General features: G+C 40.8%; 1 protein-coding gene across 2 annotated transcripts; it reads left to right on the top strand.

The window, feature by feature from the left end:
- The first annotated feature begins 639 nt into the window (after positions 1 to 639).
- Positions 640 to 3428, top strand: LOC122003836 (alanine--glyoxylate aminotransferase 2 homolog 3, mitochondrial-like). 2 transcript variants are annotated; one of them, XM_042558834.1, is made up of 9 exons: positions 640 to 939; positions 1166 to 1396; positions 1478 to 1648; positions 1957 to 2100; positions 2275 to 2454; positions 2554 to 2779; positions 2879 to 2992; positions 3099 to 3185; positions 3303 to 3428. In XM_042558834.1, the coding sequence occupies exons 1-9, from the start codon at positions 694 to 696 to the stop codon at positions 3344 to 3346; spliced, it is 1443 nt and encodes a 480-aa protein (XP_042414768.1). In that variant the 5' UTR covers positions 640 to 693; the 3' UTR covers positions 3347 to 3428. The 2 variants fall into 2 exon arrangements, with proteins under 2 accessions (XP_042414768.1, XP_042414767.1); XM_042558833.1 differs by having other exon boundaries at positions 3099 to 3428.
- The last annotated feature ends 24078 nt before the right edge of the window (positions 3429 to 27506 follow it).

Below are 27506 nucleotides of genomic sequence, written 5' to 3' on the forward strand. Positions count from 1 at the left end.
CTGTACAAATAATTTCTCTCTTTAATTTAGTTAAAAGACACATCGAATCCTCTATTCTGACGATCCAATAGTAAATGAGCTGTGAAGAAGGCGAGAGAATTATCTCTGGCAGCATAGTAATATTAGAAATTTGAAAATTTTTTAAACTATTAAGAATATGGATAACATTGGAATAAAATTTTTTTTATTTTCCCTTCCACTTCCTTACACCCAATTTAGGGTGTAAAAAAAATCTCAATTTCTATGAGTAAGAAAAGTTAAAACTTACCTTATCTTTCCTTTCCTTCCCTCATTTCTTCCTAAATAAGGTCTAAAGTTCCCCTTTCTCTTGTTTCCACTTCCTTCCCTTGAATAAGATCTCATGTGTGCATATATTAGGGTAACTATAATTCATAACTAGATTAGGAGAAATAATTTAGATAATAAAAATAGAATAGGATAGTATTTTGATGATTAATAAAATGATATCTTATTTCCTATTGGAATTGAAAAAGGATGTTCTTTTTTTAATTTTATTTGATTTTTTGTCTTTGCTTTTATTTCCATCCGAATAAACAAATACATTCGATGGCAAAATGGTCAGGAAAGAGAGCCAGTGCCCTATTTAATTCGCGAGGTGTTCAGTTTAGTACTATTGTTGGAAGGAAACCGTCGAGGAGCAGAGCTCTCGCCTTTATCTCTTCTCCGACGCCGATGAAGAGGCTTCTCCTCCAACGGTTTTCTTCCTCTTCTTCTTCCCTGAATCTCAAGAGATTCTTCTGCCAATCGTCTGCGGTCCTGACGGTCGACGAGCATGCCGCCGGCCCCGTTTCCATCCTCCCCCAAATGCCCCGTTTCGACTACACCCCGCCTCCCTACGACGGTCCGCGGGCGGATGAGATTCTCCGGAAGCGATCGGAGTTCCTCAGCCCTTCCTTTCCCCATCTATACCAGAGACCCGTGCGTTGCCTTCTCCATAAATCAAATCTCGAACTGTCGCTAATGTCAAAAAATTGTTTTTCTTCTTTACTCTATCTCGGGTTTTCCTGGTTAAAATTTTGGTCTTCGTTTTCTTCATAATGGAGGTTGCATTAGATCTCCAAACTATTTCTTTATCTGTTAGATCGGATTTAGATGAAAGAGTGCAAGTAGTTCTGTATTCATAAACATATTTGTGTTTGAACAGCTGAACATTGTGGATGGAAAGATGCAATACTTATTTGATGAGGATGGTCGGCGATATCTGGATGCATTTGGTGGAATTGCTACTATTTGCTGCGGCCATTGCCACCCTGAAGTTATTGAGGCAATAATCAATCAGACAAAGAGACTGCAGCACCCTACTGTTTTGTATCTAAACAATGCCATTGCAGATTTTGCTGAAGCATTAGCTTCCAAGTTTCCTGGGGATCTCAAGGTTGTTCCTGGGCATTTATCCTCTGACGCATTATGTTTCTTTTCTCAGTGAGCTTGAATTGAATCCTTGCACTCAATGCAGGTCGTTTTTTTCACAAATTCTGGAACTGAAGCAAATGAGTTGGCCATGATGATTGCTCGTCTCTATACTAGTTGTCATGATATAATATCAATTAGAAATTCCTACCATGGGAATGCAGCTGGGACAATGGGTGCAACTGCTCAATGCAACTGGAAATTCAATGTTATTCAGGTACATGTAATGCTTTTCTCTGATAAAAAATCCTTATTACTGATCGTAGATGTTCTTATTTAAACTTTGGCTTGACGAAGCTTGTGCTTTCTGTTGGATAAGTGATCATAGATATTCATTGAATGTTCTTTTACATTCTCAATCGGCAAATTCCATGGATGAAACACTTTGAAATATTAAGAGATTTTCTCTTCAAACATTATGTAAACAATCAGTCCTGCACATACAGACATTCTAGCATTTGTATCTCACACTGTAGGTATGTTCAAGTGGGTGTTTAGGAAATTTACTGAACCCTAATTTTCCAGAGTGGAGTCCACCATGCACTGAATCCAGATCAATACAGGGGAGTCTTTGGTTCAGATGGTGAAAAATATGCTAAAGATGTTGAAGAAATAATCGACTTTGGCACTTCTGGTAGTGTTGCAGGTTTCATTTCAGAAGCAATACAGGTACTGAGACACTTTTACTCTTTTATCGCCACAATTAACTTAATATCAGTTTTTATAAAGAACAAGCCTTCTATTGCTTTAGATGCCTAATCTTCATGCATTTCTTATGGTATTTATTTCATTAAGATGAAATTCTGCAATCAGAACTCTTTTATAGATTGGGCTTATTTATAGGGAGTAGGTGGAATACTGGAATTGGCACCTGGTTACTTGCCTGCTGTATACAGAACCATAAGAAAAGTTGGAGGTCTCTGCATAGCCGACGAGGTGCAGACTGGATTTGCACGCACAGGAAGTCACTTCTGGGGTTTCGAAGCTCACGGAGTGGTGCCGGATATCGTTACAATGGCTAAGGTCGACTCCTATTTACTTTGCTTAAGTTGATTCCTTGTATACTTATTGTCTAGTCTTAGCAAGTCTTGTTCCACTTTACGAGTAGTGAGTTCTTCTCAGGGTATTGGAAATGGTATACCGATAGGTGCAGTGATTACTACTCCAGAAATTGCTCAAGTCCTGACTGGCCGATGTTATTTTAATACCTTTGGTGGTAATCCAGTATGTACAGCAGCTGGCCATGCTGTTCTTAAAGTTCTTGACAAAGAAAAACTTCAAGAAAATGCTTTAATTGTCGGTGGTTACTTGAAAGATCAACTCAAGGCACTTCAAGAAAAGCATGACAGTAAGTTTGCTTAAACTGTATGGATGGTATTTGGGATCTAGTCTTTCTTCTGTTACGATTATTTGCTTCCTCTGATACATTCATGATTAATGTTGGTAGTCATTGGTGATGTACGGGGAAGAGGTCTGATAATCGGAATGGAGTTAGTCACTGATCGCACAAAGAAGACCCCTGCCAAAACAGAAATCTTGCATGTGATGGAGTTGATGAAAGGTAAGAATTCATGCAAACTGTTAGAGATTGTGATATGATATCTATTTCAAATTCATATTATTGTTTGTCATCGGATCGCTGATCGAAGTGGATTTCTTGAGAATAGACATGGGTGTATTGGTCGGAAAAGGCGGCTTTTATGGAAATGTTTTCCGAATAACTCCCCCTCTCTGCTTCACAAAGGAAGACTCAGGTATGGTTTCGGAACAAAAGTCTGCTCTCTTGCATTCGTCTTCGGTTGCTCCATTTCCTATCTTTGCTGTCGGTTGTGATGAGGAAAGAATACTTATTATTATCTCCTTTAATACAGATTTCTTCGTCGATGTGATGGATATTGCACTATCCAAGTTATGAATTCTCTCTTGTACTTGAATCGATAAATCCATCTCCGGATGTTCATTCTAAATGCGAAACGAAAAATGAAACATCTTCGGTCTCCCTCCCTCCGCAACATATGTTCCCGTGTTCTTGACATCCATGTGTTAGGTAAACTCTGTACATCTATAAAAACATTACTTGTTCTTAATCCAAACCAACAGGGGTGAACAAAATCTTAATTAAATTTAAATAATTGATTAAGCCGACTTAATTCATAAGTTCGGTTTAATTATTTTTGAAAAATTATTATTATTATTTAAAATAATTATTTAATTTATTCGATTCAATTTCTATTACAAAATTCAAAATTCAATTAAATTAGTTGACAGTATGAGTTGTTGTCAATTAATTGTTGGTCTAGGAATCAAACTCGAGCTCAAAAATCGACTAAGACAGGCAATTGGATATATAGGACTATAGGAGGCGGCGATCGTTGATGGAAAGATAGTCGATCAACATTTTTGCTTTTTTGATTTTTATTACCAAAAAAAAATGATCTATATAGAAAATACAAACAATCCTCCAAAGGTGTAACAAATCAAAAAAATTAAAACGAATCAAATTTTGTACATGGAGGAAAATGTGCTCAGCCTTAGGAGTTTGTCGCTTAAAATAGTATCATTGCGCTCTCTCCAAATCCAATAGTAGAAAGCCATCCGGCGAATCTGAGAGCTTTTGGACAAGAAGCACGCCTGGAAAATCAGTTGACTTCTCTATTCCAATGTAAAGGGGCCCTTTGGATAGAACAAGAATGTAGTATCTTAGTCCAAACTATGACCGAAAGTGGACAATTAAAGAAAAGATGAGAAATAGTCTCCCTGTAAATACCACATAAACTGCAAAGATCGGAGGAAGCAACCAAATCGGAGGAGGCAACCCCCCATCTGAACAATCTAGAACGAGAAGTAAGTCTCCCCTTGATTGCAAGACAAGCAATAAAGCTATATTTAGGCACATGAGAAGAGCCCCAAATCAAGTTACACCAAGTCACAATAGACTTTTTAGGCCGAAAATATTCATAAGAAGAAGCAATGATATATATACTAGAAGTGGCAAGGTTCCAAGAAACAATGTCTAAATCAGTGGAACAAGCAAAATGGACAGTAATAAAGTCCCAACTTGAGCAATAATAGAATCAATAGGATTAGGTAACCACCAATGATTAGTATGCCAAACATCAACACCACAAGCCAATTTAGAAATATTAGTATCAGCAATATAGATAGATGGAAATTTCTCAATCAACGAAACACCTCGAAGCCATGAATCAATCCAGAATTTAAAATGCATACCAGAGCCAAGGGAGTAAGAAAACAAACTCTTATACATAGAGCGAAGATCAAGAAGCTTCCTTTAGCACCAACTGACATCAGGGGGTTTGATTATCTCCCAATAACTCAACGTCTGAAGTTTATTTTCCCTGATCCAAGTAGCCCATAAACTTTCATAAGAGGTTAAAAGAACCCAAATATTTTTACCTACTACAGCATAGTTCTAGACTAACAATGACTTAAGTCCCAAGTCTCCTTCCTTCTTAGGTAGACAAACATCATGGCAAGCAACATGCCTAGATTTGAATTAGAATTTTCATGCCAAAGAAAATTCCGACAGAGTTTGTCAATAGTCTGAACAACATATTTCGACAACATAAAAAATAGAACACATATAGACATAGAGGCTTTGCAAAATAGATATCACCAATTGGACCCTCCCCCCATAAGAGAGAAATCGAGAAGTCCAACAAGAAATTCTAGCAATGATTTTATGAATAATTTTATCACAGTGCTCTTTTTTCAGACCTAAGGATATTAAAGGAATCCCCAAATAAGTCATAGGAAGAGAGTCTTCATTGAAGTTTAACATGGTCAATATTTCAGCTTTAATATGATCAACAACACCGGAAAAGAAAGTAAGGTTTTTGCCCTCATTGATATGTAGCCTAGAAACTTGTTCAAAGTGTCTAAGAATGGACAAAACTTGAGTGACTGAGTTAGAACTACCACATCATAATACCAACAGATCATCAACAAAATAGAGATGAGTACTCCGGACAGTATGACATCCAAGGTGAAATCCAAAGTCACAAGGGATCAAAGGTGAAAACTACATGAAAGATATTCCATGGCAATAACAAAGATAAGAGGGGAGATAGGATCACCTTACCTCACTCTTTTTTTCCCATAAAAGTAGCCCTCCAAACCCCTATTAATAACAATAGAAAAAGTGGTAGTTTTAACACATGTCAGAACCAAGTCAATAAATTAAAAATGAAATCCCATATTTAAAAGAGCTTATTCTAAGAAATCCCAAGGCACTGAATCAAAGGTCTTCCGCACGTCTACTTTCAAAGTAAGCCTTAGGTTGCTATTATTCCTATGATAGTTGTGAACAAGTTCATGGGCCAATAAAATGTTGTCCACTACTCTGTGACCTTTGATAAAAGCATATTGGTTCAAAGCTATGATAGAGGGCATAACTTGAGCCCTTCTAATAGCAAGAACTTTAGTAATGAGTTTATATATGATAGTGCAAAAAGCAATAGGCCAATAATCAGTAAGACCAGAAGGATTGGAAGTTTTAAGAATAACCACGAGGGGTGGTAGAATTGAATTGCTTCAATAGACATCCAATTCTAAAAAATTTATTAATGATAGTAAAAATTGAAGGGCCAATAGTATCTTGCTCCTTTTTGAAAAAGTAAGCATCAAAACTATCCACACTATAGGCTTTGTTACTTCCTATACCCATAAGAGTGGATTTGATCTTATCATGACATACTGGCCTATAAAGAAAGATAGCTTGCTCAGGGGAAAGAAGCTTTACTAGCCTTCCAAATGGAGGAATTAGAATGCCCTCGAGCATGAGACTCCACTCCTAATAAGTGCTCATAAAAATCAATCATAGCACGAGAGTTAGTAAGATGATCAGAACACATAGAGCCATTCTAAAGACAAAGAGATGTTGGGGATCGTTAGATGGCTAGAAGGAGGGTTGAATAGTTGATTACCCCAATTCAATTATCTTCCTACAAGATATTAGTTTACGTAGCGGAAATACTAAAAGCAATATATAAGAAGAAAAGAATGCAAACTCTAACACATTAACTTAACGTGGTTCGGAGATAATTTGCTCCTACTTCACGGCTTGTCCTTGAGATGGACGAAAGCTATCCTTCAGTGGATTAGTCCCTGACAATCTCCTACTAAAGTTTACTCTTTGGTGGAGTATAACCTCTAACAATGCTCTCTTCCTCTTTACAAGATAAAGACTTAAGTTTAGGAGGAAGAGAATAGGCTTGGAAGCTTGAGGGAAAACATTTAGGAGTATTCAACAAGAATCAGTAACCTCATGTACAAAAATTTTGTAAAAGTCCTGAACCATTCCTAATAACCTATTGTGTTCTTTAGAAATTAAATTTGAGATCGCAAACAGAACTTAACATTATTGATTCCAAATTCAACTTATCTGTTCTTAGAGGTTTAGACTTGGATCGTAAACGATGCTTAACATTATTGATCTAAATCTACCCATGTTACAAATTCGATTAAATATTTATTTCAGAGATTGACTTCCAGGTTAAACATGGTGAGACACTAGGCCTTCTTGCGTATGAGATCATCCACCACTTCCTAGACAAAGCCTTTCAACGAAATTAAATATTTAATCTCCTTATAGTAACCCTAGGTTTAACAAAAAAGAACAATCGAATCACAAGTTCGAAAAATAAAAGAAACACGAAATCGAAAACATAAATTCGATAGCCTAGATTTATTAGCCTCTTGTGTTTGGTATTTCAAGATCTAAACAAAAGGATGAATTAATTATGATGCGGAAACTAATAACTAGTTATACCTTTTGTTACTTATAGACCTCACGATCTTCTGTCATATTCCTCTTCTTATCTCGGACGTCGTGTGGGCGACGATCTACCGAGACGAGAATCCACCCAAACTTTCTTCTTCTCCAAGCAAGTTTCGTCCACCAACAATCTCCAAGAGATGAAGAACTTTCGACCACCAACCAAGCTCCAAGGGATGTTAAGAAACAAAGCCTCCTTCTCTCCTTCTTCCTCTAACAAGTTCCGACCACCAATCAAGCTCCTTGAGATGAAGACGCAGTCGACCACACAAGGAAGAAGAATAGGAGAGGAAGAGCAAGAGAGGGCCGCCCACCACCAAGGAAGAGAGGAATAATAGAAGATAGGTTATGTGAGGTGAGGCACCTCTACCCTATCTTTTATATTCCTTGGTCTTGGCAAATAAGGAAAGTTTTAATTAAAACTTCCTTAATTTCCTTGCCAATGAAAGGAAAATTTAATTAAAATTCCCTTTTCTTGTTTCTATGGCCGGCCACCTCAAATCCTCCAAACAAGAAAAATTTTAAACACAAAATTAAAACTTCCTAATTTGTTTCCGAAAATTTTTAAAATAAAAATTTCTCTTTTAAAAATTTCCTTCATGGTTGGTTATAAAAGGAAAGTTTTATAAATTTTAAATCTCTCTTTTAAAACATGTGGATGATTACAAAAAGAAAGTTTTCTTCAAAATTAAAATCTTTCTTTTAACTATAAATAAGGAAAGATATCAAACTTTTTTCTTAATCCTTTGTAGAAACTACAAAAGGAAAGATTTAATTTTAAAACTCTCTTTTTAAAATCATGTCTTCCACATTAGGAAAGATTTAAAATAAACTCCCCTTTTATTTTATTGTGGCCAGCCACCTAAGCTTGGGTTCAAGCTAGGCCGGCCACACTTTAACCTATCCAAGCCTTATCTTGGTCGGCCTTTGCTTGGGCTCCAAGCTTGGCTTGGCCAGCCACCTTGGGATGGGTAAGAAGGTGGGTTTAGGTGGGTATAAGACTTTATAACTAAGAGGCTACGACAGGGACCGAGAGGAGGAATTGATTTTGGTCTCCCGATGAACTTGAGCTTCCTGTGTTCGCCCCGAACACCCAACTCGAGTTCACCAATAATGACTCATACCACTAAAGAGTTATTATTGAACTACTGCACCAATCCCATATTACAATATAGGCTCCTTCTTATCATGAGTGTGTTAGTCTCCCTGTGTTTAAGATATTGAATGCCCACTAATTAAATAAGTTATTGACAATTCACTTTAATTAATATCTAGCTCCAAGAGTAGTACCACTCAACTTTATCATCATATCGGACCAAGTCCACCTGCAGGATTTACATGACAATCCTTATGAGCTCCTCTTGGGGACATCATCAACCTATATTCCTAGGACATAATTTCCTTCTATAACCAACAACACCATATAAATAATATTATTTCCTAACTTATCGGGCCTCTTGATTTATCAAGCTAAATCTCACCCTTTGATAAGTCAAAGAAATAAATACTAAGTATACGTGCTTGTTGTTATAATCAAGATTAAGAGCACACACTTCCATAATAACAGAGGTCATGTTCTTTTATATAGTCAGTATAAAAAGAAACTACCTCTAATGGTCCTACTCAATACACTCATAGTGTACTAGTGTAATTTTATAGTCAAGATAAACTAATACCAAATTACACTATGACTATTCCAATGGTTTGTTCTTATCCATCTTAGTCGTGAGCTACTGTTTATAATTTATAAGGAACTGATAACATGATCTTATGTGTGTGACATAACATACCATGTTATCTACAATATAAATTAATTGAACAACTACACTTAGCATATAAATGTAGACATTTGACCAATGTGATTCTTTTATTTCAAAAATAAATATTTACAAAAAGTTAGGCTTTTAGTATACAGTCTAACACTTCATGCGCTAAGCTTCTTTTAAATAGAGTGAAAGAGTTGATCACAAGACAACTCATTTCTTGCACCAGTCGACTAATAGATACATCAGTCGATTGGTGTAGCCATTAGACACAGCCAACGATACTCCACAGAATTCGAGATTTTTTCAACAAATTTTTATCAGTCAATTGGTATCATCACTAGTTGACTTCTCTTCACAGTCATTGGGCACAGAGACATTTTGTGCCCTCGTGATCTCGTACCAATCAATTGATCCATACATTAGTCGACTGATCCCTTACAATCACTTACACGCATCTTTTTCGGAGTTTCCCTTAAAGCCCTCTTCCTTAGCTTTTGCCCCTCAAATGCACTTGAGCCAGCGGCTCCTCTCCATCCCATCCTTTACATTGCCTTGAAGTCAACTTCCCTCTATTCACTCCTTTTCTCTTTGTCCGGTGGTCCCTCTGATGCACCATCCTTCAACAATCTCAAGAACCCGAGCCATAGGATGCGCTTACTAAATTTGACCGCATCATGTTTCTCATGTGTGGTTCGCCAAATCTTGCACGACTCAAACACACATATTAAATCCATATAAATATAACTTAAACTCTTTGACACACATCAAAACCATAATTGTACATTGTGGCAAAAGGCGATTATGCTCACCCCCAGCGCCCCCGCCAACCCGTCCCAGGGCCAACACGGAGGAGGTAAATCACGGACGGCTACTAGCCTTTGGAATAATGACTAGCACATAAGGGAGGTATTTACCTCGGCTTTGCCGAGATTCGAACATGATGCAGCGATAGGAGGAGGCCCACTTGGCACGGGGTCAACTGCCAAGGTGGAGGTCAAAGTCAAGTTGGTTAACACCCAAGTGTCAAAGAGTCGAACGGATGATAAATGCAACGGTCGGTTGGGACAGGCAAGGGGACAATCCTTCTGACTTGGGAGAATACAATAGGCAGGTGCACAGGTCATATTATTGAGATGATGAGGGAGACTGGATCATTTTGCTAGAATGAAGGAATGCAGGTTACTACACAGATCGCACGAAATGACAACCGAAGCTGATAGAGAAGAGGACTCCCGGCCGAGCGGCTACCCACTCAGCCAAGCAGCAAGACCTGACCGTGGGCAGAGCACAGTCCTGGCCCACCGAGTCACCCGCTCAGCTAAGCAATAGGACGGTGGTCCTCGTGGCATCCTTTCAAAGGACATAGTGGAGGGCGTGACCCCGAACATATCACATAACGTGCTCACGAGGAGCATGTATGTCACCTACCAGGGCTCTGTATAAAGGGGGTCCATCATCGGTGGAGGTATGCGTGATTTACTTTTTGGGCATAATTCTACTATTGCTTTGCTTCTACTCCACATTTCGATGACTAACTTGAGCGTCGGAGGGCCAATGCCAAGGACCCCTTACCTAGCTCGGCACTGACGTCATCTATTTTGTAGAGCGAAGCAAGGTCTATGCCCGGTCAGCGAAGCCGCCACCTCCCAGCTTTCCACTTGCCCGCTTTCGGATAGGATCATTTTGGTGTCGTCTGTAGGAATGTAGCTTGCATCTGAAACGAGGAGATAGAAAATGTTGGACGATACCACATGATGATGCTGATGCAAGAAGAGCTCGACGTGTTGATACAAGCCCGAGCAGTGAGATAGTGGAGCAACAACAACAAGCAGTTTCTGAGCACCAAGCACCAGAGCCTGCGACATCAGCTATAGTCCAGCTGGCCAAATAGTAGAGCAAGTGGACCAAAAAGCTACTCGGGAGAAGACCAAGAAGCCGATTAGCACCTATGGGGAAGCCCCTTATGCACTGATCCCATTACATCGTGCACTATTCTGGACTCCATCAGAAGAGAGGGGCTGGGTAGATAAAGATCAAGGATCTTCTTCAGATGAGGCACCCGTTCGGAATGCACAAAAAAGAAAAGTGCCAAAGGAAGATGATTCGTTCGAGCAGATTAATCAACAATTCTCGCAAGGGATTCTGGACGACCCTCTATTGAAGCATTACACCCCGCTAATGATCGGGGAATATAATGGAGCAACCGACCCGGATGACCATTTGGCCAAGTTTGATAATGCAACCACACTTCACCAGTACACTGACGGGGTGAAGTGCTGAGTCTTCCTCACTACGCTATCCGGATCGGCACAATATTGGTTCAAGCGATTGCCGAGCGGCTCGATCCATAGATTCAAGGATTTTCGAGCAACATACCTGCATCACTTCGCCAATAGTCGCTGCCACCAGAAGACGAGCGTCAACTTGTTCGTTGAGGTCCTAGGAAACCGTTGAGGTCCTGCATCCAGTGTTTCAATCAGGTAGCGATGGATATCTCGGCGGTCTTGTAACACCCTCCCTTCTAATAACCTTAACTTACAGGACAGACGTTACCCTTTCTATATATCTAAATTTTAACATTCTTACACATTATATACTGCTCAGTCCATGGATCTACTCTAACTTGTTTCGATTGATGGGACATGACTTGGAGCCAAGCAGAGCTGCACGACCGTGTGAATCCACACGACCGTGTCCCCTTGACTGAGAGGAAGAGGTGCACGACCGTGTGAATCCACACGACCGTGTCTCCTTGGCCGAGAGGAAGAGGTGCACGACCGTGTGAACTCACACGCCCGTGCCCCCTTGGCCGAAAGGAAGAGGTGCACGACCATGTGAATCCACATGGCCATGTCCCCTTGGCCGAGAGGAAGAGGTGCAAGGTCGTGTGAATCCACACGGCCGTATCACCTTGGTAAAGAGCAGGAAGTAGGGGGCCGTGTGATTCCACACGGTCGTGACATGGGCCGTGTGGAGGTCACACCCCACTCTACAAAAGGGTTTGTTCTCCCCTTTGGAGAGACCCTAGAGCTCCCCTCTTCGCCACTCTTATACTGTCAAACTAACAACATCATCCTAGTCAAATAGTGATAGTATTTCATATAGAGCGAAAAGAAGAAATTAATAGATCGTTTGAAGCGATAGAGGGGGGGGGGTGAATATTGTGCTTTTTAAAACTAATCTTTTCGTATTTTGAAACCAAAGTCGTGCAGCGAAAATAAGAAAAAGTGACAATGTATTTACTTCGTTCGGAGCCTAGCTCGACTCCTACTCGAAGGCCCGCAGTCCTTGACTGCACCGATGGGAAAAACACTAAAATCCTTCTTTCCGAAGTCCTCGGAAAGAAGTGAATCGTACAATGGAGCAAGATAGTAACACCCTACTATCTTGCTTAAATGAAATTACAATGCAAGCTAAAATTAAATATACTGACAAGTAATTGAAAGACGAAGCTCGGTTGGCACTATCTAGTGAAGTAGTTTGCAGTGTTGATGGAGCTGTGTTGCACGAGCAGTTTTACAGAGTAGCACCAGAATTGATCAGAAAAGATTATTATCGAGCTTTTGACTTTGAGCGCCTTTTATAGCTATACTGGAGGTTCGGTCGACCGATCCCACTATTCGGTAGACCGAACCCGCTCCCTTCCTTCCTGGCTGAAGTACGAATCTGGCTCGATCTTTTGCATTTACTAGTCTTTAATGGTTCGGTCAACCGAACCCATTTTTCGGTCGACCGAACAAGCTTTTCCTTGTTCGTCAGAATCTGCCGTGATCTTGATTTAATGCAGCTTTAATGTTGATTGGATCGGTCGACCGATCTCTGGGTACGATCAACCGATCAGCCCATCTTTCCTTTGCTGCTGATCGGTGATGATGAACTGGCTAGGCTGAGTCATCATGGTTCGGTCGACCGATCTTACGGTTCGGTCGACCGATCAGGCTTTAATCTGATTCTGGTTCAGTTCTGATCTGGACTGACTTATGTGCTGATCTTACTTGGTTCGGTCGACCGATCCTCTGGTTCGGTCGACCGATCCTCTGGTTCGGTCGACCGATCCTCTGGTTCGGTCGACCGATCCAACTTAACCTGCAAGACAGTATTAAAAATAACCTGCAACACAGATGTTAGACCAAAACAACCTGCAACACAGATATTAGCACAATAGTATAATAATGAGAAATAAAAGAACAGTAGAACTGTTCTTGATCTCAACTTAGAAACCTTCCCGGTTTCTTCAGTTGGATCAGCGACCTAAGGTTGTTCCCTTCGGGAACCTAACCTCACTGTCGGTCTTCCAGTTTGTTTACCTCAACCTACCTGCCAAACTTTGATCCTCCAGATCTAGTTTGGACTTTTCACTCAGCCTTGATCGGCTCCCCAAGACTTTTCCTTCGATCTTCGGTCCTCCAGACCTCTCGATCACTCTGCCAAGCTTCAGATCCCCTCGACCCACTTGGACTTGCACCTGGGTTCCACGATCTGCTAAGATTTCTCTGCCTAGCCTCCAGCTAGGACTTTCCCGGTTGAGTTAACATCCTGCACACTCAGCCAACTTGTTAGATCATAATAAGACTTAACTTGAACCTTTGACAACATCAAAACTCAGGTTTGATTCTGGTGCAGCTTGCACCAACAGAAATTACTTTAACATCGAGTTCCCAACATGTTCCATAAAATAACAAGTTCTTGATCTCCTTCCACTGTTCTGTCACACACACACACAAAGCACTGCTCCTGCTGTCTCCTCCTACTCGAGCTTTCTTTTTCCTTTATCTGCAGTATAAGGAAATGCAAATCTATAAGCGAATACTTAGTAAGTATCATATACTCACAAAACAAGCATTAAAACAAGGATAGGTTTTTCAAATCTGCTTGGGAAAACACAAAACTCGCGTTGACAATAATTCACGCTAAAACGCATAATTCAAAAATATGTACATTGTATGCATTTTTAAATATATTTATCATACAAAACATCAACTTAAAACCATGCTAACAATGTAAACATAAATCTTTCCATACTATAGAGTTTATCCAAGTTAAACTTCATAAGTCAAACTTAAGAAGGCTTTTACTAAGATAAATAACGTAGTTTGAAAACTTTATATTACATAACTAGTGAAAATAATAATAAACTTGTTTGGGCCCAACATTGCACTAGTTTGCGCACATCCTTAATAAGATCTGAGGTAGCTAATTCCGAACCTATTAAGGTACTACTAGGCGATCTAGGGGCCTAGGGGCTATCTAGGAGCCCACCTATGGACCTTGTGTCCAGTACATGTCACTTTAAAGTAAAATACATTCTTTTACATATTGCTTTCTTATACTTGCACCTACTTGCCATTTAAATAAGCACCTTATGTGTGCTCAATCCCCCCTACCTATAGGGAAGCATTTTAGAGTACTTGATTATGCTTCTTAGCCCCAAAATTAAATGGAAAGCGATTCAAGATACTCTAAACATGCTCTTAATCCCAAAACTTTAGAGGGCATCATACAATCGTAACATGCATCTTCCTTACTATGCATTAAACATAATCCAACATGTATCTTCCTTACATGCATAAAAACATAACACCACATGCATTATCAAAACAACTTATACTGTAGGTGAGTAGTACTTACATCCTTTCGCTATATCTTACTATTATTGGGTGAAGGAAGGACAAATCCTCACTTGTACGCCTTAATCTCCAAGACACCCTTCCCGCGCGTTCTAATCCTTGTGAAATCTCTTCTCTTAGATTCTCCCCTTGAAGAACTTAGCACCTTGGAACCCTAGGGTTCTTGGCTGAAAACCAAAAAGAGGAGAAGAGGAGAAGGTTTCGGCTATAGAGGAGAAGAGAAAAGGAGAAGTTAGGTTTTCTTCTCTTCCCTTCCCCTTTTATTCTAAGTGGAAGTTGAAGCATCTCTTCACACAAAATCAACATATAATGAATAGTTTCCTATTTCCAATGTGATGCTTTACCACCACCTAATGGTTACTTAAACCAATCTTAAATCAAAGGTCTAGGGTTCAAATCTCAACCCGAGTCATTTATATATATATTTTTATTTCTTTTCTCTTCTTCAATTTCTTTTTGCTCTTTTTGGAGGAAAGGAAATTTACAGGTGTTACAATCCCCATACCTTATAAAAAGTTCATCCTCGAACTTAGAACAAGTGTGAATACTTCCGTCTCATATCATCCTCGCGTTCTCATGTTGCCTCTTCATACTGTTGACTTTGTCACAACACTTTCACTAACGGTATCTCTTTGTTCCTTAGCTTCTTAACTTCTCGATCTATTATCTGTATAGGTCGACTTTCATAACTGAGATCCTCTTGAACTTGTACCGGCTGTGACTCAATCACTTGGTTTACATTGGGAACATGCTTCTTCAGCATTGAGACATGGAATACATTATGGATGATCGACATCTCTTGAGGTTGTTCCAGCTCATAAGATACCTTATCAACCCTTCTAGTAATCCGGTTTGGCCCAACATAACGTGGACTCAACTGTTGGTGCAACCATAGGTCAAGGTTGACCTGGTTGACCCGACTCGAGTTGACGTGACTCGAGTTGTATTTTGATGTTTGACTTAGGAAGATTGTTGGTGCAACCTTAGGTCAAGGTTGACCTAGTTGAGTTGTATTTTGATGTTTGACACTCGTGGAAGAGTTGTATTCTTGATATGGGACAAGAATAGATGTTTGGGAGATTATTGGTGCAACCGTAGGTCAAGGTTGACCTGGTTGACCTGATTCGGGAAAAAGTCCAAGTATGGAGACTTGGCACTGGAAAAGTCCAAGCAGGGAGCTTGGCACGCGAAAAGTCCAAGTATGGAGACTTGGCAACGGAAAAGTCCAAGCAGGGAGCTTGGCACTGGAAAAGTCCAAGTATGGAGACTTGGCACTGGAAAAGTCCAAGCAGGGAGCTTGGCACGCGAAAAGTCCAAGTATGGAGACTTGGCACGGGAAAAGTCCAAGTATGGAGACTTGGCACTGGAAAAGTCCAAGTATGGAGACTTGGCACGGGAAAGTCCTAACTGGGATGTTAGGCAGTTGGAAAGTCCTGGTGAGTGAAGCCAGGCAGTAGGAAAGTCCTAACTGGGATGTTAGGCAGTGTGGAAAGTCCTGGTGAGTGAAGCCAGGCAGTGGAAAAGTCCTAACTGGGATGTTAGGCAATGGGAAAGTCCTAACTGGGATGTTAGGCAGTTGGAAAGTCCTGGTGAGTGAAGCCAGGCAGCGAGAAAGTCCTAACTGGGATGTTAGGCAGTGTGGAAAGTCCTGGTGAGTGAAGCCGGGCAAGGGAAAATCCAGATGGATCAAGGGTGATCGGACATCTGGTGTTGAGAAGTCCAAGTGAGTGAAGCTTGGCATATGGAGTCGGAGAGGGCTCGGTAGCTCGCTCTCCGAACTAGGTTAGAGAGGGCACTCTAAACCTAGGAGTTGGATCGGACTGGTGACCGATCCAGTGATATTGCGTTTGCCCTGATCGGTCTGGTGACCGATCGAGCGTGCCAAAATGCTGATTTTCGGCCGGAGACCGATCAGGAGGCAACGCAACTTGCGAGAAGAAAGCCGTAGATCGGTCCGACCGATCCACCCATTCGATCGATCGGCACCGATCGGCATAGATCGATGGCGTGAGGCCCGATCGGTCTATGGACCGATCAGAGGTTCCTGATCGGTCCACGGACCGATCGGGGCTTGATCGCGACACCTGATCGGTCCGGGACCGATCGTGACAAATGTAAGCTTCACGCGCTTAGGCCGATCGGTCTACGCATCGATCGGTTCTAGCTGACGCAACGGCTAGTTTCTTCGCTGTCTTCTTCGCAGGTATAAAGGGGTCGAGAGCTGTTGCTTCACTGTTACTTCTTCCTCTTCTCTTCTGCTACAGAGCTGCAGTTCTGGTGCTTGAGTTTTGTTGAGCTCTTCTTCGCAAGCTTCGCGTGAGCTTCCGGCTGGATTCCTGCTGTTGTAGGCGTCACTTGAAGTTGCTGCTTCATCCAGCCGACAAGAAGGCAAGCGAGTGCTATTGTATTCATATTGTATTGCTTTTCTTGCTGTTCTTGTACTCTTTGTTTGCTGGTGCAAACGTTTGTGGCGAGGTTTCTCCACCCACAAGGAGTATATTGTATTAGCCGGTTCTCCGGGGACTCATCCACCGACGGATTGACTGGACTCGTCCACCTTACGGACACGCCGAGGAGTAGGAGCCCTAATCTCTGAACCTCGTTACATCCTCGTATTAAGGTTTGATTTCTTCTCTTTCGTTTCTTTGTATTTTCCGCTGCGCTAACACGTTTTTGTAGAAAGAAACGAGAGCGATTTGGGGCGGCTATTCACACCCCCCCTCTCTAGCCGAGTACGAAGGATCCTAACAAGTGGTATCAGAGCGAGGCCGCTCTTCGACGGATCAACACCCGGGGGAGCACGGGCTAGAGATGGATCTCTATGGAGAAGATATCACGATTCAACCCTTCTACGAGTCTCACGACAACTTCACGTATTGGAGGGTAAGGATGATGTATTTTCTTAGGACTAATATGTTAAATTGGTTTTGTGTACAAGAAGGGTTTTCCCCTCCGATGGATGAGAAAGGAAAACCTATCAAGAAGAAGGAGTGGACGAAAGAGCAAATCCGACAATCCGAAATCAATGACGAGGTAACAAAAATTATTGAATTTGCGTTACCTAATAATGTTTTGTGCAAGATAGATAGGTACAACAACGCCAAGGAATTGTGGAACAACTTGGCCAAGTTCCATGAGGAGAGCTCCACTTCAAGCCATGAAGAGGAGTCAAGTGAGCTAAGTAGCTCACACCATGGAGGAGAGGAATTAGAAGTTGAGGGTTACTCAACATCTAAGGAAGAAGAGGATGAGAGCACTTATTCAAGATTGGAGCAAGAAGAAGAAGCATCTACCTCCAGAAGGGATGAAGAAAAGAGCATTCATCCATCTTCAAACCTAGGTAACTCAAACATGTTAATTTCAAGTAAATTGCATATAATGTGTTTTGAGTGTAGGGAATTTGGGCACTACAAGAGTAAGTGTCCAAAGAGGGTAAGAAAGACTCCACCGACACCAAAGGTCAAGAAAGCCGGAGTCCCGATACGCAAAGGCAAGGAGCACGTAGTGTGCTTCCAATGCAAGCGAAGGGGACACTATAGGAGCCATTGTCCAAGGGGGAGGCAACCTCACAAGGACAAGGGATGCACATCGATAGGGGGAGCTAAGGCAAACCCTAAGGTACCTTTTAAGGCATACTATTGCAATTCAAATAAGAAACATGCTAGTAGTTTTATTGCTATTGCAAATAATGATGAGCATGTTAACACTAGAAATCAACACATGTGCTTAGGTGCTAAACATGTCAACCTAGATAGGGATACTACTAGGAATGCCAACCCTAGAATTACCTCATCTAAGGTTAAGGAGAACCTAGGTAGGAATCCCAAATCAACTAGACACATGCCTAGGAATGCCTCAAAGAAAAATGACAAATCAAAAATTGAGGTATTAGAGAAGGAGAATCAAGTCTTGAGGTCAAGACTTGATACTTTGGAAAAGGCTCTTAAGAACTTGGAGAAGTCATCTCTAGGGTTTAAGGGTCAAAATTCAAAGCCCAAGGACAAGAAAGGTTTGGGTCACAAACCTAAGTCCCAATTGGTCAAGCCCACTTACCATAATGTTCCATTCGATTATGGAACAAAATCTAGGACTAGGAAGACCACCACCAAGGTCACAAGGGAAGTCACCCCTATAGTTGACCTTGATGAGACCAAGGCTTTAAAGCCTAAGAGGGTCATTAGGAGGGTTGCTAGGGAAGTCATCCCTAGTGAATATTTAGTGAACCCAATGAGCTCTAATAGGTATTGGGTTCCTAGGAGCATTTTCTCTACCCCATAGATGGGTTAGAGAGTGTCAACTCCAATAAGAAGGGTAGTTAACCCAACTTTGAGGAAATTGACACTCAAGGAGCATTTTTAAGGTTTTTGGGAACCTTTGAAAATGAAATGGAATAATCTTTGTCATTCACTCCTTGGAAGAGTAAGTTGTGCCAAAGTGAGAATATATTAATCTTACTTTAAATTGACACAATTTGGAAAAACCTAGAAATATCAAATTGGGATTTTGATATTCTCTTAGGTAATCAAGGCAATCCGGGCCTTAACTTAGAAGTGCTACTCTTGTAGAATTTTAAATGGTATAAATCAAACAAGAGATCAAGAAATGTCAATTTGGGTTTTGACATTTCTTGGAGCACTTTGGGCAATCTAGGATTAGAATTTAAGTTAGCTAAGTGATTAAGGATACTTAGATAGGTAATCTAGGTATTTTATTTGTGTTAACTTACCATGGTTGTTTGCCATATGCCATGTCATGACATCATATTTAATTTATGATCATTTGAAATGCCATGATAATGCTTAGGTTATTATATGTCATGTGTTAGTTTAGTTTCAAACTTTATGCCATGACATCGTGACATTGACACATGTTTTTACTTATGATATCATTATATGCCATGTCATCATCTCTTGCATTATAATCAATAAAATTGATTTAAGGACAAACATATAATTTGATATTGAGATCAAATTGATGTTTAGAAAATGCATGAGAACTTAGCCTAAGTTGACCTTAACCCATATCTCACATCAAATTGACTTGAATGTGGTTTGATACACCTTAGATGTGTGTGAGATATTAGGATCATGAGTTAGGATCAAGGTGCATAGTTTTTGTACCTAGATGAGCCTAATTCAAGAAAAGGAGGATCATAGGGAAAGCTTGTGTACAAGTCATGTACATCTAGCCCTAAGATTATGGTCCTAAATTCAAATGATTTTAAAAGCATTTTAAAATTGATTTGAAAAACCTTGATGAAGCTTTCCTAGTGATAGCATTCATCATTGAACATTGTGATACAAAGTTGAGTTAAACTTGAACTATTTCAAAGTTTTTGAACTTTGTATCAAGATTGAAAATGGAAACTATTTTCATAGAAAATTATTTTTCCGTGATAGTATATGGTATGAGGAGTGTATCCTCAAAATTTTACGATTTTGGAATTTTCTGGAATTTATTAGGAGTTTCTGAATTTCCGGAAGGGAAATCTCTGATTCAGAGTGTGGATCGGTCACCGGACCGATCCAGAGTTCGATCGGTCCGGTGACCGATCGGTGACGATGCGATCGATGAGCGTGGATCGGTGCGGGACCGATCCGGGATTCGATCGGTCCGGGACCGATCGCGTGCGGTTCGATTTTCACCGTTGGTCCGAAATTTCACCGAAGTTGGGTTTTGTGGATTTCTAAAGGTTTGAAACTCGCCAAGACATTGTTGGTGCAATGGTCAAGGGGGAGTTGACCTTTAGGGGAAGTTTTACCTAATTGTCAAGGGGGAGTTGACTTTTAGGGGGAATTTTTACTCCAAAAGACTTTTAAGGATTAGTGATATGAGATTATCACTAAGTTGATTATTGAGTTTAGTATCAAGGGGGAAATTAAGAGTTTCAAATGAAAGGTATGAGACTTTCATTAGGAAGAAACTCTTGACCTTGATACCCTCCTTTATCTTTTTGATGTGTGTCAAAAAGGGGGAGAATTATTGGAGAACCCAAGTTAGGTTATCGGGTTAACCTAAGGGGAGAATGTCCAGAGAATGTTCAAGGAAAGAACATTGGACATTGGAAGATGGTTGGAAAACCTAAGTTAGGTTATCGGGTTAACTTAACTTGATTATGGTTTTGTCAAACATCAAAAAGGGGGAGATTGTTGGTGCAACCATAGGTCAAGGTTGACCTGGTTGACCCGACTCGAGTTGACGTGACTCGAGTTGTATTTTGATGTTTGACTTAGGAAGATTGTTGGTGCAACCTTAGGTCAAGGTTGACCTAGTTGAGTTGTATTTTGATGTTTGACACTCGTGGAAGAGTTGTATTCTTGATATGGGACAAGAATAGATGTTTGGGAGATTATTGGTGCAACCGTAGGTCAAGGTTGACCTGGTTGACCTGATTCGGGAAAAAGTCCAAGTATGGAGACTTGGCACTGGAAAAGTCCAAGCAGGGAGCTTGGCACGCGAAAAGTCCAAGTATGGAGACTTGGCAACGGAAAAGTCCAAGCAGGGAGCTTGGCACTGGAAAAGTCCAAGTATGGAGACTTGGCACTGGAAAAGTCCAAGCAGGGAGCTTGGCACGCGAAAAGTCCAAGTATGGAGACTTGGCACGGGAAAAGTCCAAGTATGGAGACTTGGCACTGGAAAAGTCCAAGTATGGAGACTTGGCACGGGAAAGTCCTAACTGGGATGTTAGGCAGTTGGAAAGTCCTGGTGAGTGAAGCCAGGCAGTAGGAAAGTCCTAACTGGGATGTTAGGCAGTGTGGAAAGTCCTGGTGAGTGAAGCCAGGCAGTGGAAAAGTCCTAACTGGGATGTTAGGCAATGGGAAAGTCCTAACTGGGATGTTAGGCAGTTGGAAAGTCCTGGTGAGTGAAGCCAGGCAGCGAGAAAGTCCTAACTGGGATGTTAGGCAGTGTGGAAAGTCCTGGTGAGTGAAGCCGGGCAAGGGAAAATCCAGATGGATCAAGGGTGATCGGACATCTGGTGTTGAGAAGTCCAAGTGAGTGAAGCTTGGCATATGGAGTCGGAGAGGGCTCGGTAGCTCGTTCTCCGAACTAGGTTAGAGAGGGCACTCTAAACCTAGGAGTTGGATCGGACTGGTGACCGATCAGAATCAGATCAGTGGCTCACTGATTGCAATCTGATCGGTCTGGAGACCGATCAGGAGGCAACGCAACCTTGCGAGAAAAAAACCGTGGATCGGTCTGCTGACCGATCCACCCATGGCCTGATCGGTCGGCAGACCGATCAGGCATAGATCAGTGGCGTGAGGAGCCGAAGCCTGATCGGTCTATGGACCGATCAGGAGGTTCCCTGATCGGTCCACAGACCGATCAGGGCTTCGATCGCGACACCTGATCGGTCTGGGGACCGATCAGGTGACAAACAGAAGCTTCACGCGCCTAGGCTGATCGGTCTGCAGACCGATCAGGGTTCTAGCCGTTGCGACGCAACGGCTAGTTTCTTCGCTGTCTTCTTCGCAGGTATAAAGGGGTCGAGAGCTGTAGCTGCACTACTTCTTCCTCTTCTCTTCTGCTACAGAGCTGCTGTTCTGGTGCTTGAGTTTTGTTGAGCTCTTCTTCGCAAGCTTCGCGTGAGCTTCCGGCTGGATTCCTGCTGTTGTAGGCGTCACTTGAAGTTGCTGCTTCATCCAGCCGACAAGAAGGCAAGCGAGTGCTATTGTATTCATATTGTATTGCTTTTCTTGCTGTTCTTGTACTCTTTGTTTGCTGGTGCAAACGTTTGTGGCGAGGTTTCTCCACCCACAAGGAGTATATTGTATTAGCCGGTTCTCCGGGGACTCATCCACCGACGGATTGACTGGACTCGTCCACCTTACGGACACGCCGAGGAGTAGGAGCCGTAATCTCCGAACCTCGTTACATCCTCGTGTTAAGGTTTGATTTCTTCTCTTTCGTTTCTTTGTATTTTCCGCTGCGCTAACACGTTTTTGTAGAAAGAAACGAGAGCGATTTGGGGCGGCTATTCACACCCCCCCTCTCTAGCCGAGTACGAAGGATCCTAACATCAACTTTCCTTTCTTTCCAAACCTCATCACTCCTTTCATAGGAGCCACTTTAAGAAACACTGAGTCCCCAACATCAAATTCTAGTGGTCTACGACGCACATCCGCATAGCTCTTCTGTCGACTCTGAGTGATTTCTATCCTCTGGCGAATGTTCTGAATGGCTTTAGTGGTGTCCTCGATAAGATCTGTCTGGAGTCTCATTTCTTTATTTTCACCACCTTCATACTAACAGACAGGGGATCTACATCCCCTCCCATATAGAGCCTCGTAGGGTTTCATTCCGATAGTAGCTTGATAGCTATTATTATATGCGAATTTTGCTAAGCATAGATATCGAGACCAGCTCCCTTTGAAATCTAAAGCACAAGCTCGTAGCATATCCTCTAAAACTTCATTTACTCGTTCAGTTTGCCCATCAGTTTGAGGATGAAATGCGGTGCTAAACCGTAGCTTAGTGCCAAGAGTTCTCTGAACACACACTCCCAGAAGTGTGAAGTAAAGCGACCATCTCTATCTAAAATTATAGTTTTGGGAACTCCATGCAATCTGATAACCTCTTTAACATACATTTGCGCTAACTGTTCAATAGAGTAGGATATTTTGATAGTTAGAAAATGAGCAGACTTGGTCAATCTGTCCACTATTACCCAGATACATCGAATCCATTCGTGGTTTTGGGTAGTCCTACTATGAAGTCTATAGATATATCCTCCCACTTTCACTCTGGGATCTGGATAGGCTGTAGAACTCCGCCTGATTTCTGATGTTCTACTTTAACCCCTTGACAAGTCAGGCAGGTACTGACATATCTTGCAATATCTCTTTTCATTCTAGACCACCAGAATCGTTCCTTTAAATCTTTGTACATCTTAGTGGAACCAGGATGCATAACGTAGGGCGTTCCATGGGCTTCATCTAGAATTTTTTGTCGCAGTTCTTCTTGGTTAAGGACGCAAAGGCGATCACCATAATATTGTATCCCATAGTCTGATACTCGAAACTCCCCATTTTCTCCTTCCTGTATTCCCTGCTTGATCTTCTGAATATTAGAATCTTCATCTTGCCCTTTCTGTATCTCGTCAAGCAGGGTTGACACTAGTGTCAAAGTGGAGAGCTGCCCGGTAATAATTTCAAGCCCAAAAAATTTTGTACAAGTCCTGAACCATACCTAACAACCTATTGTGTTCTTTAGAAATTAAATTAGGAATTGCAAATGGAACTTAATATTATTGATTCCAAATTTAACTTATCTGTTCCTAAAGGTTTAGACTTGGATCGCAAACGATACTTAACATTATAGATCCAAATCCACCTATGTTACAAATTCAATTAAATATTTATTTCAGAGATCAGCTCCCAGGTCAAACATGACGAGACACTTGACCTTCTTGGGTATGGGAACATCCACCACTGCCTGGACAAATCCTCTCAATGAAATTTAATATTTAATTTTCTTATAGTAACTCTAAGTTTAACCAAAAAGAACAATCGAATCACAAGATCAAAAAATAAAGAAAACACAAATTCAAAACAAATCCGAAACCTAGAATCACTAGCCTCTTGTGTTTGGTATTTAATGATCTAAACAAAAAGGATGAACTAGTTATGATGCGGAAACTTAATAACTAGTTATACTTTTTATAGCTTATAGACCTCACGATCTTCTATCATATTCCTCTTCTTATCTCGGACGTCGTGTGGGCGACGATCTACCGAGATGAGAATCCACCCAAGCCACCTTCTTCTCCAAGCAAGATTCAGCCACCACAATAACTCTAAGAAAGGATGAGGTTCGGTCACAACCACCAAGCTCCAAGGGATGCTAGAAACAAAGCCTCATTTCTCTCCTTCTCCAAGCAAAATCCGGCCACCACAAGAGCTCCAAGAGATGATGAGGTTCGACCACAAGAAGAAGAAAGGAGAAGAGGAATAGGGCCGGCCACACCAAGGAAGAAAATAGAGAGGAATAATAGAAGAGCGTTGTATTTCATGAAGGCACCCCTACCCTCTCTTTTATATCCTTGGTCATGGAAAATAAGGAAATTTAATTATAATTAAAATTCTCTTATATTCCTTGTCATTGGTTAATAAGGAAAATTTAATTAAAAATTCATTTTAACCCTTTACATGGCCAGCCACTTTAATCTCTCCAAACAAGGAAAGTTTTAAATACAAAATTAAAACTTCCTAATTAGTTTCCAAAAATTTTTAAATAAAAATTTCCCTTCATGGTTGGTCATAAAAAAAATTTTATAAATTAAAATTTCTCTATTAAAACATGTGGATGATTTTCAAAAAGGAAAGTTTTCTCTAAAATTAAAATCTTCGTTTCAATCTACAAATAAGGAAAGATATCAAATCTTTTCTTAATCTTTTGTAGAAACTATAATAGGAAAGATTTAATTTTAAAATTCTCTTTTAAAATCATGAAGATGGTTTCATAAAAGGAAAGTTTTATCGAAAATTAAAATCTTCCTTTTAACTACAAATAAGGAAAGATATCAAACCTTTCACTTAATCTTTTGTAGAAAGCTATAATAGAAAAGATTTAAATTTTAAACTCTCTTTTAAAATCATGGCTTTCACATAAGAAAATTTTTAAAAAATAAAATCCCTTTTATTTTATTTTGTCCGGCCACCTAAGCTTGGGTTCAAGCTAGGGCCGGCCACCCAATGGAACCAACTCACCTTGGTTTGGTCATCCCTAGCTTGTGCTCCAAGCTAGGCTTGGCCGGCCACCTTAAGGTGGGTAAGAATGTGGGTATAGGTGGGTATAATACTTTATAAATAAGAGGCTACGATAGGGACCGAGAGGAGGAATTAGTTTTGGTCTCCCGATGAACTTGATTTCCCGTGTTCGCCCCGAACACCTAACTCGAGTTCATCAATAATAACTCATACCACTAAAGAGTTATTATTGAACTACCGCACCAATCCCATATTACTATATGGGCTCCATCTTGTCATGAGTGTGTTAATCTCCCTGTGTTTAAGATGTCGAATGCCCACAAATTAAATGAGTTACTGACAACTCACTTTAATTAATTTCTTAATCCAAGAGTGGTATCACTCAACCTTATTGTCGTGTCGAACTAAGTCCACCTACAGGGTTTAACATGACAATCCTTATGAGCTCCTCTTGGGGACATTATCAACCTAGATTTCTAGGACACAGTTTCCTTCTATAATCAACAACACACACTATAAATAATATCATTTTCCAACTTATCGGATCTATTGATTTATCGAACTAAATCGCACCCATTGATAAATCAAAGAAATAAATATTAAGTATATGTGCTTGTTATTATATTAGGATTTAGAGTACACACTTCCATAGTAATAGAGGTATTGTTCTTTTATTAAGTCAGTATAAAAAGAAAACTACCTCAAATGGTCCTGCTCAATATACTCAGAGTGTACTAGTGTAATTTTATAGTCAAGATAAACTAATATCAAATTACACTACGACTATTCCAATAGTTTGTTCCTAACCATCTTAGTCATGAACTACTGTTTATAATTTATAAGGAACTGATAACATGATCTTCTGTGTGTGACACCACACACCATGTTATCTACAATATAAATTAATTGAACAACTACACTTAGTATATAAATGTAGACATTTGACCAATGTGATTCTTATATGTTTATACAAAAGCTAGACTTTTAGTATACATTCTAACAATGCTGGAGGTAGGTGGATCTTGGTCGGGCAATACTTGGCTATATGCCCCTCTTGACCACACATATAACAACCACTAGTGCCCTTGCGACAGATTCCAGGATGCATCTTTCCACACGTGGGACACGTAGCTTACTTAGGTTGCTTGCTTATGGATCCCCCCTTTTTATTGCTCCACTACTTTCTCTTGGAGCTCCCCTTCCAGGTTGAATCATGGCTCGGGGATTTATGAGTGACAGAAATCCCTTGACTTTTATTCTTAATCAGTACTGACTTCTGCTGCTTGATACTGTTCAGGTAATGTTCCGTGATCAGGGCACTACTAATCAGCTCTTCTGCAGTATGCGGTCTATTAATTCCGCTAGCTACATTCAAAGCTATTTCTGGCCTCAGCATCTTGAGCATTAGCCTTACTCGTTCTCGTTCTGTGCTGACCAACTCAGGGCATAGGCGAGCCAGCCTATTGAATTTCTTCACAACTTCGTCAACTGATAAACTTCCTTGTCGGAATTCCGTGAACTTGTCGTAATGTTTGTTCGTGACCCACATATGAAAGAACTCTTCGAAGAACTTAGTCTCGAAGTCAGACTAGGTCATTTGATTCACTATTCTTTTCGCCTTGACCCATTCCCACCACATTCTTACATCACCAGTGAGGCAAAAGGAAGCGCACTTTATCTTTTCTACCTCTAGGCAGTCCAACAACTCCATTATACTCTCTAGGGTTTTGAACCATGCTTAAGTATCCCATAATTCGTTGGTACCAGAGAAGTTCTCTGGTTTCAGTTTCTGTCACTGGATAAGGTATGCTTCCTGCCTCACTACCCTCGCAGGGGTTGCAGGTGTAACTGATAGAACCTCGGACGCAATTGGTGCCACCACATTAGCTTCCGATTGGACTACAGGAGAAGCTCACTGGTTAGCAGTCAGGGTGGCTATAACCTTCTTCTGTTCTGCCAATTGTCTTTGTAGCTGAGTTACTACTTCTAAAAGGTTTGCAGGTGGTACAGACTCATTTGTCTCTGGTTGAGGTTCATTAACTCTTGGCTGTCTAACCGGTCGTCCTCTGACCATCTACATATTCATAATCAACCAGTGAGACATACGTCAGTCCACCATCATTCTTATTTGCTGCCCCCAATACTTTCAAGTATAAGCATGATTAACCTTAACAAA

This window comes from Zingiber officinale, chromosome 7B, assembly GCF_018446385.1.
Source record: "Zingiber officinale cultivar Zhangliang chromosome 7B, Zo_v1.1, whole genome shotgun sequence".
Lineage (NCBI taxonomy): Eukaryota > Viridiplantae > Streptophyta > Magnoliopsida > Zingiberales > Zingiberaceae > Zingiber > Zingiber officinale.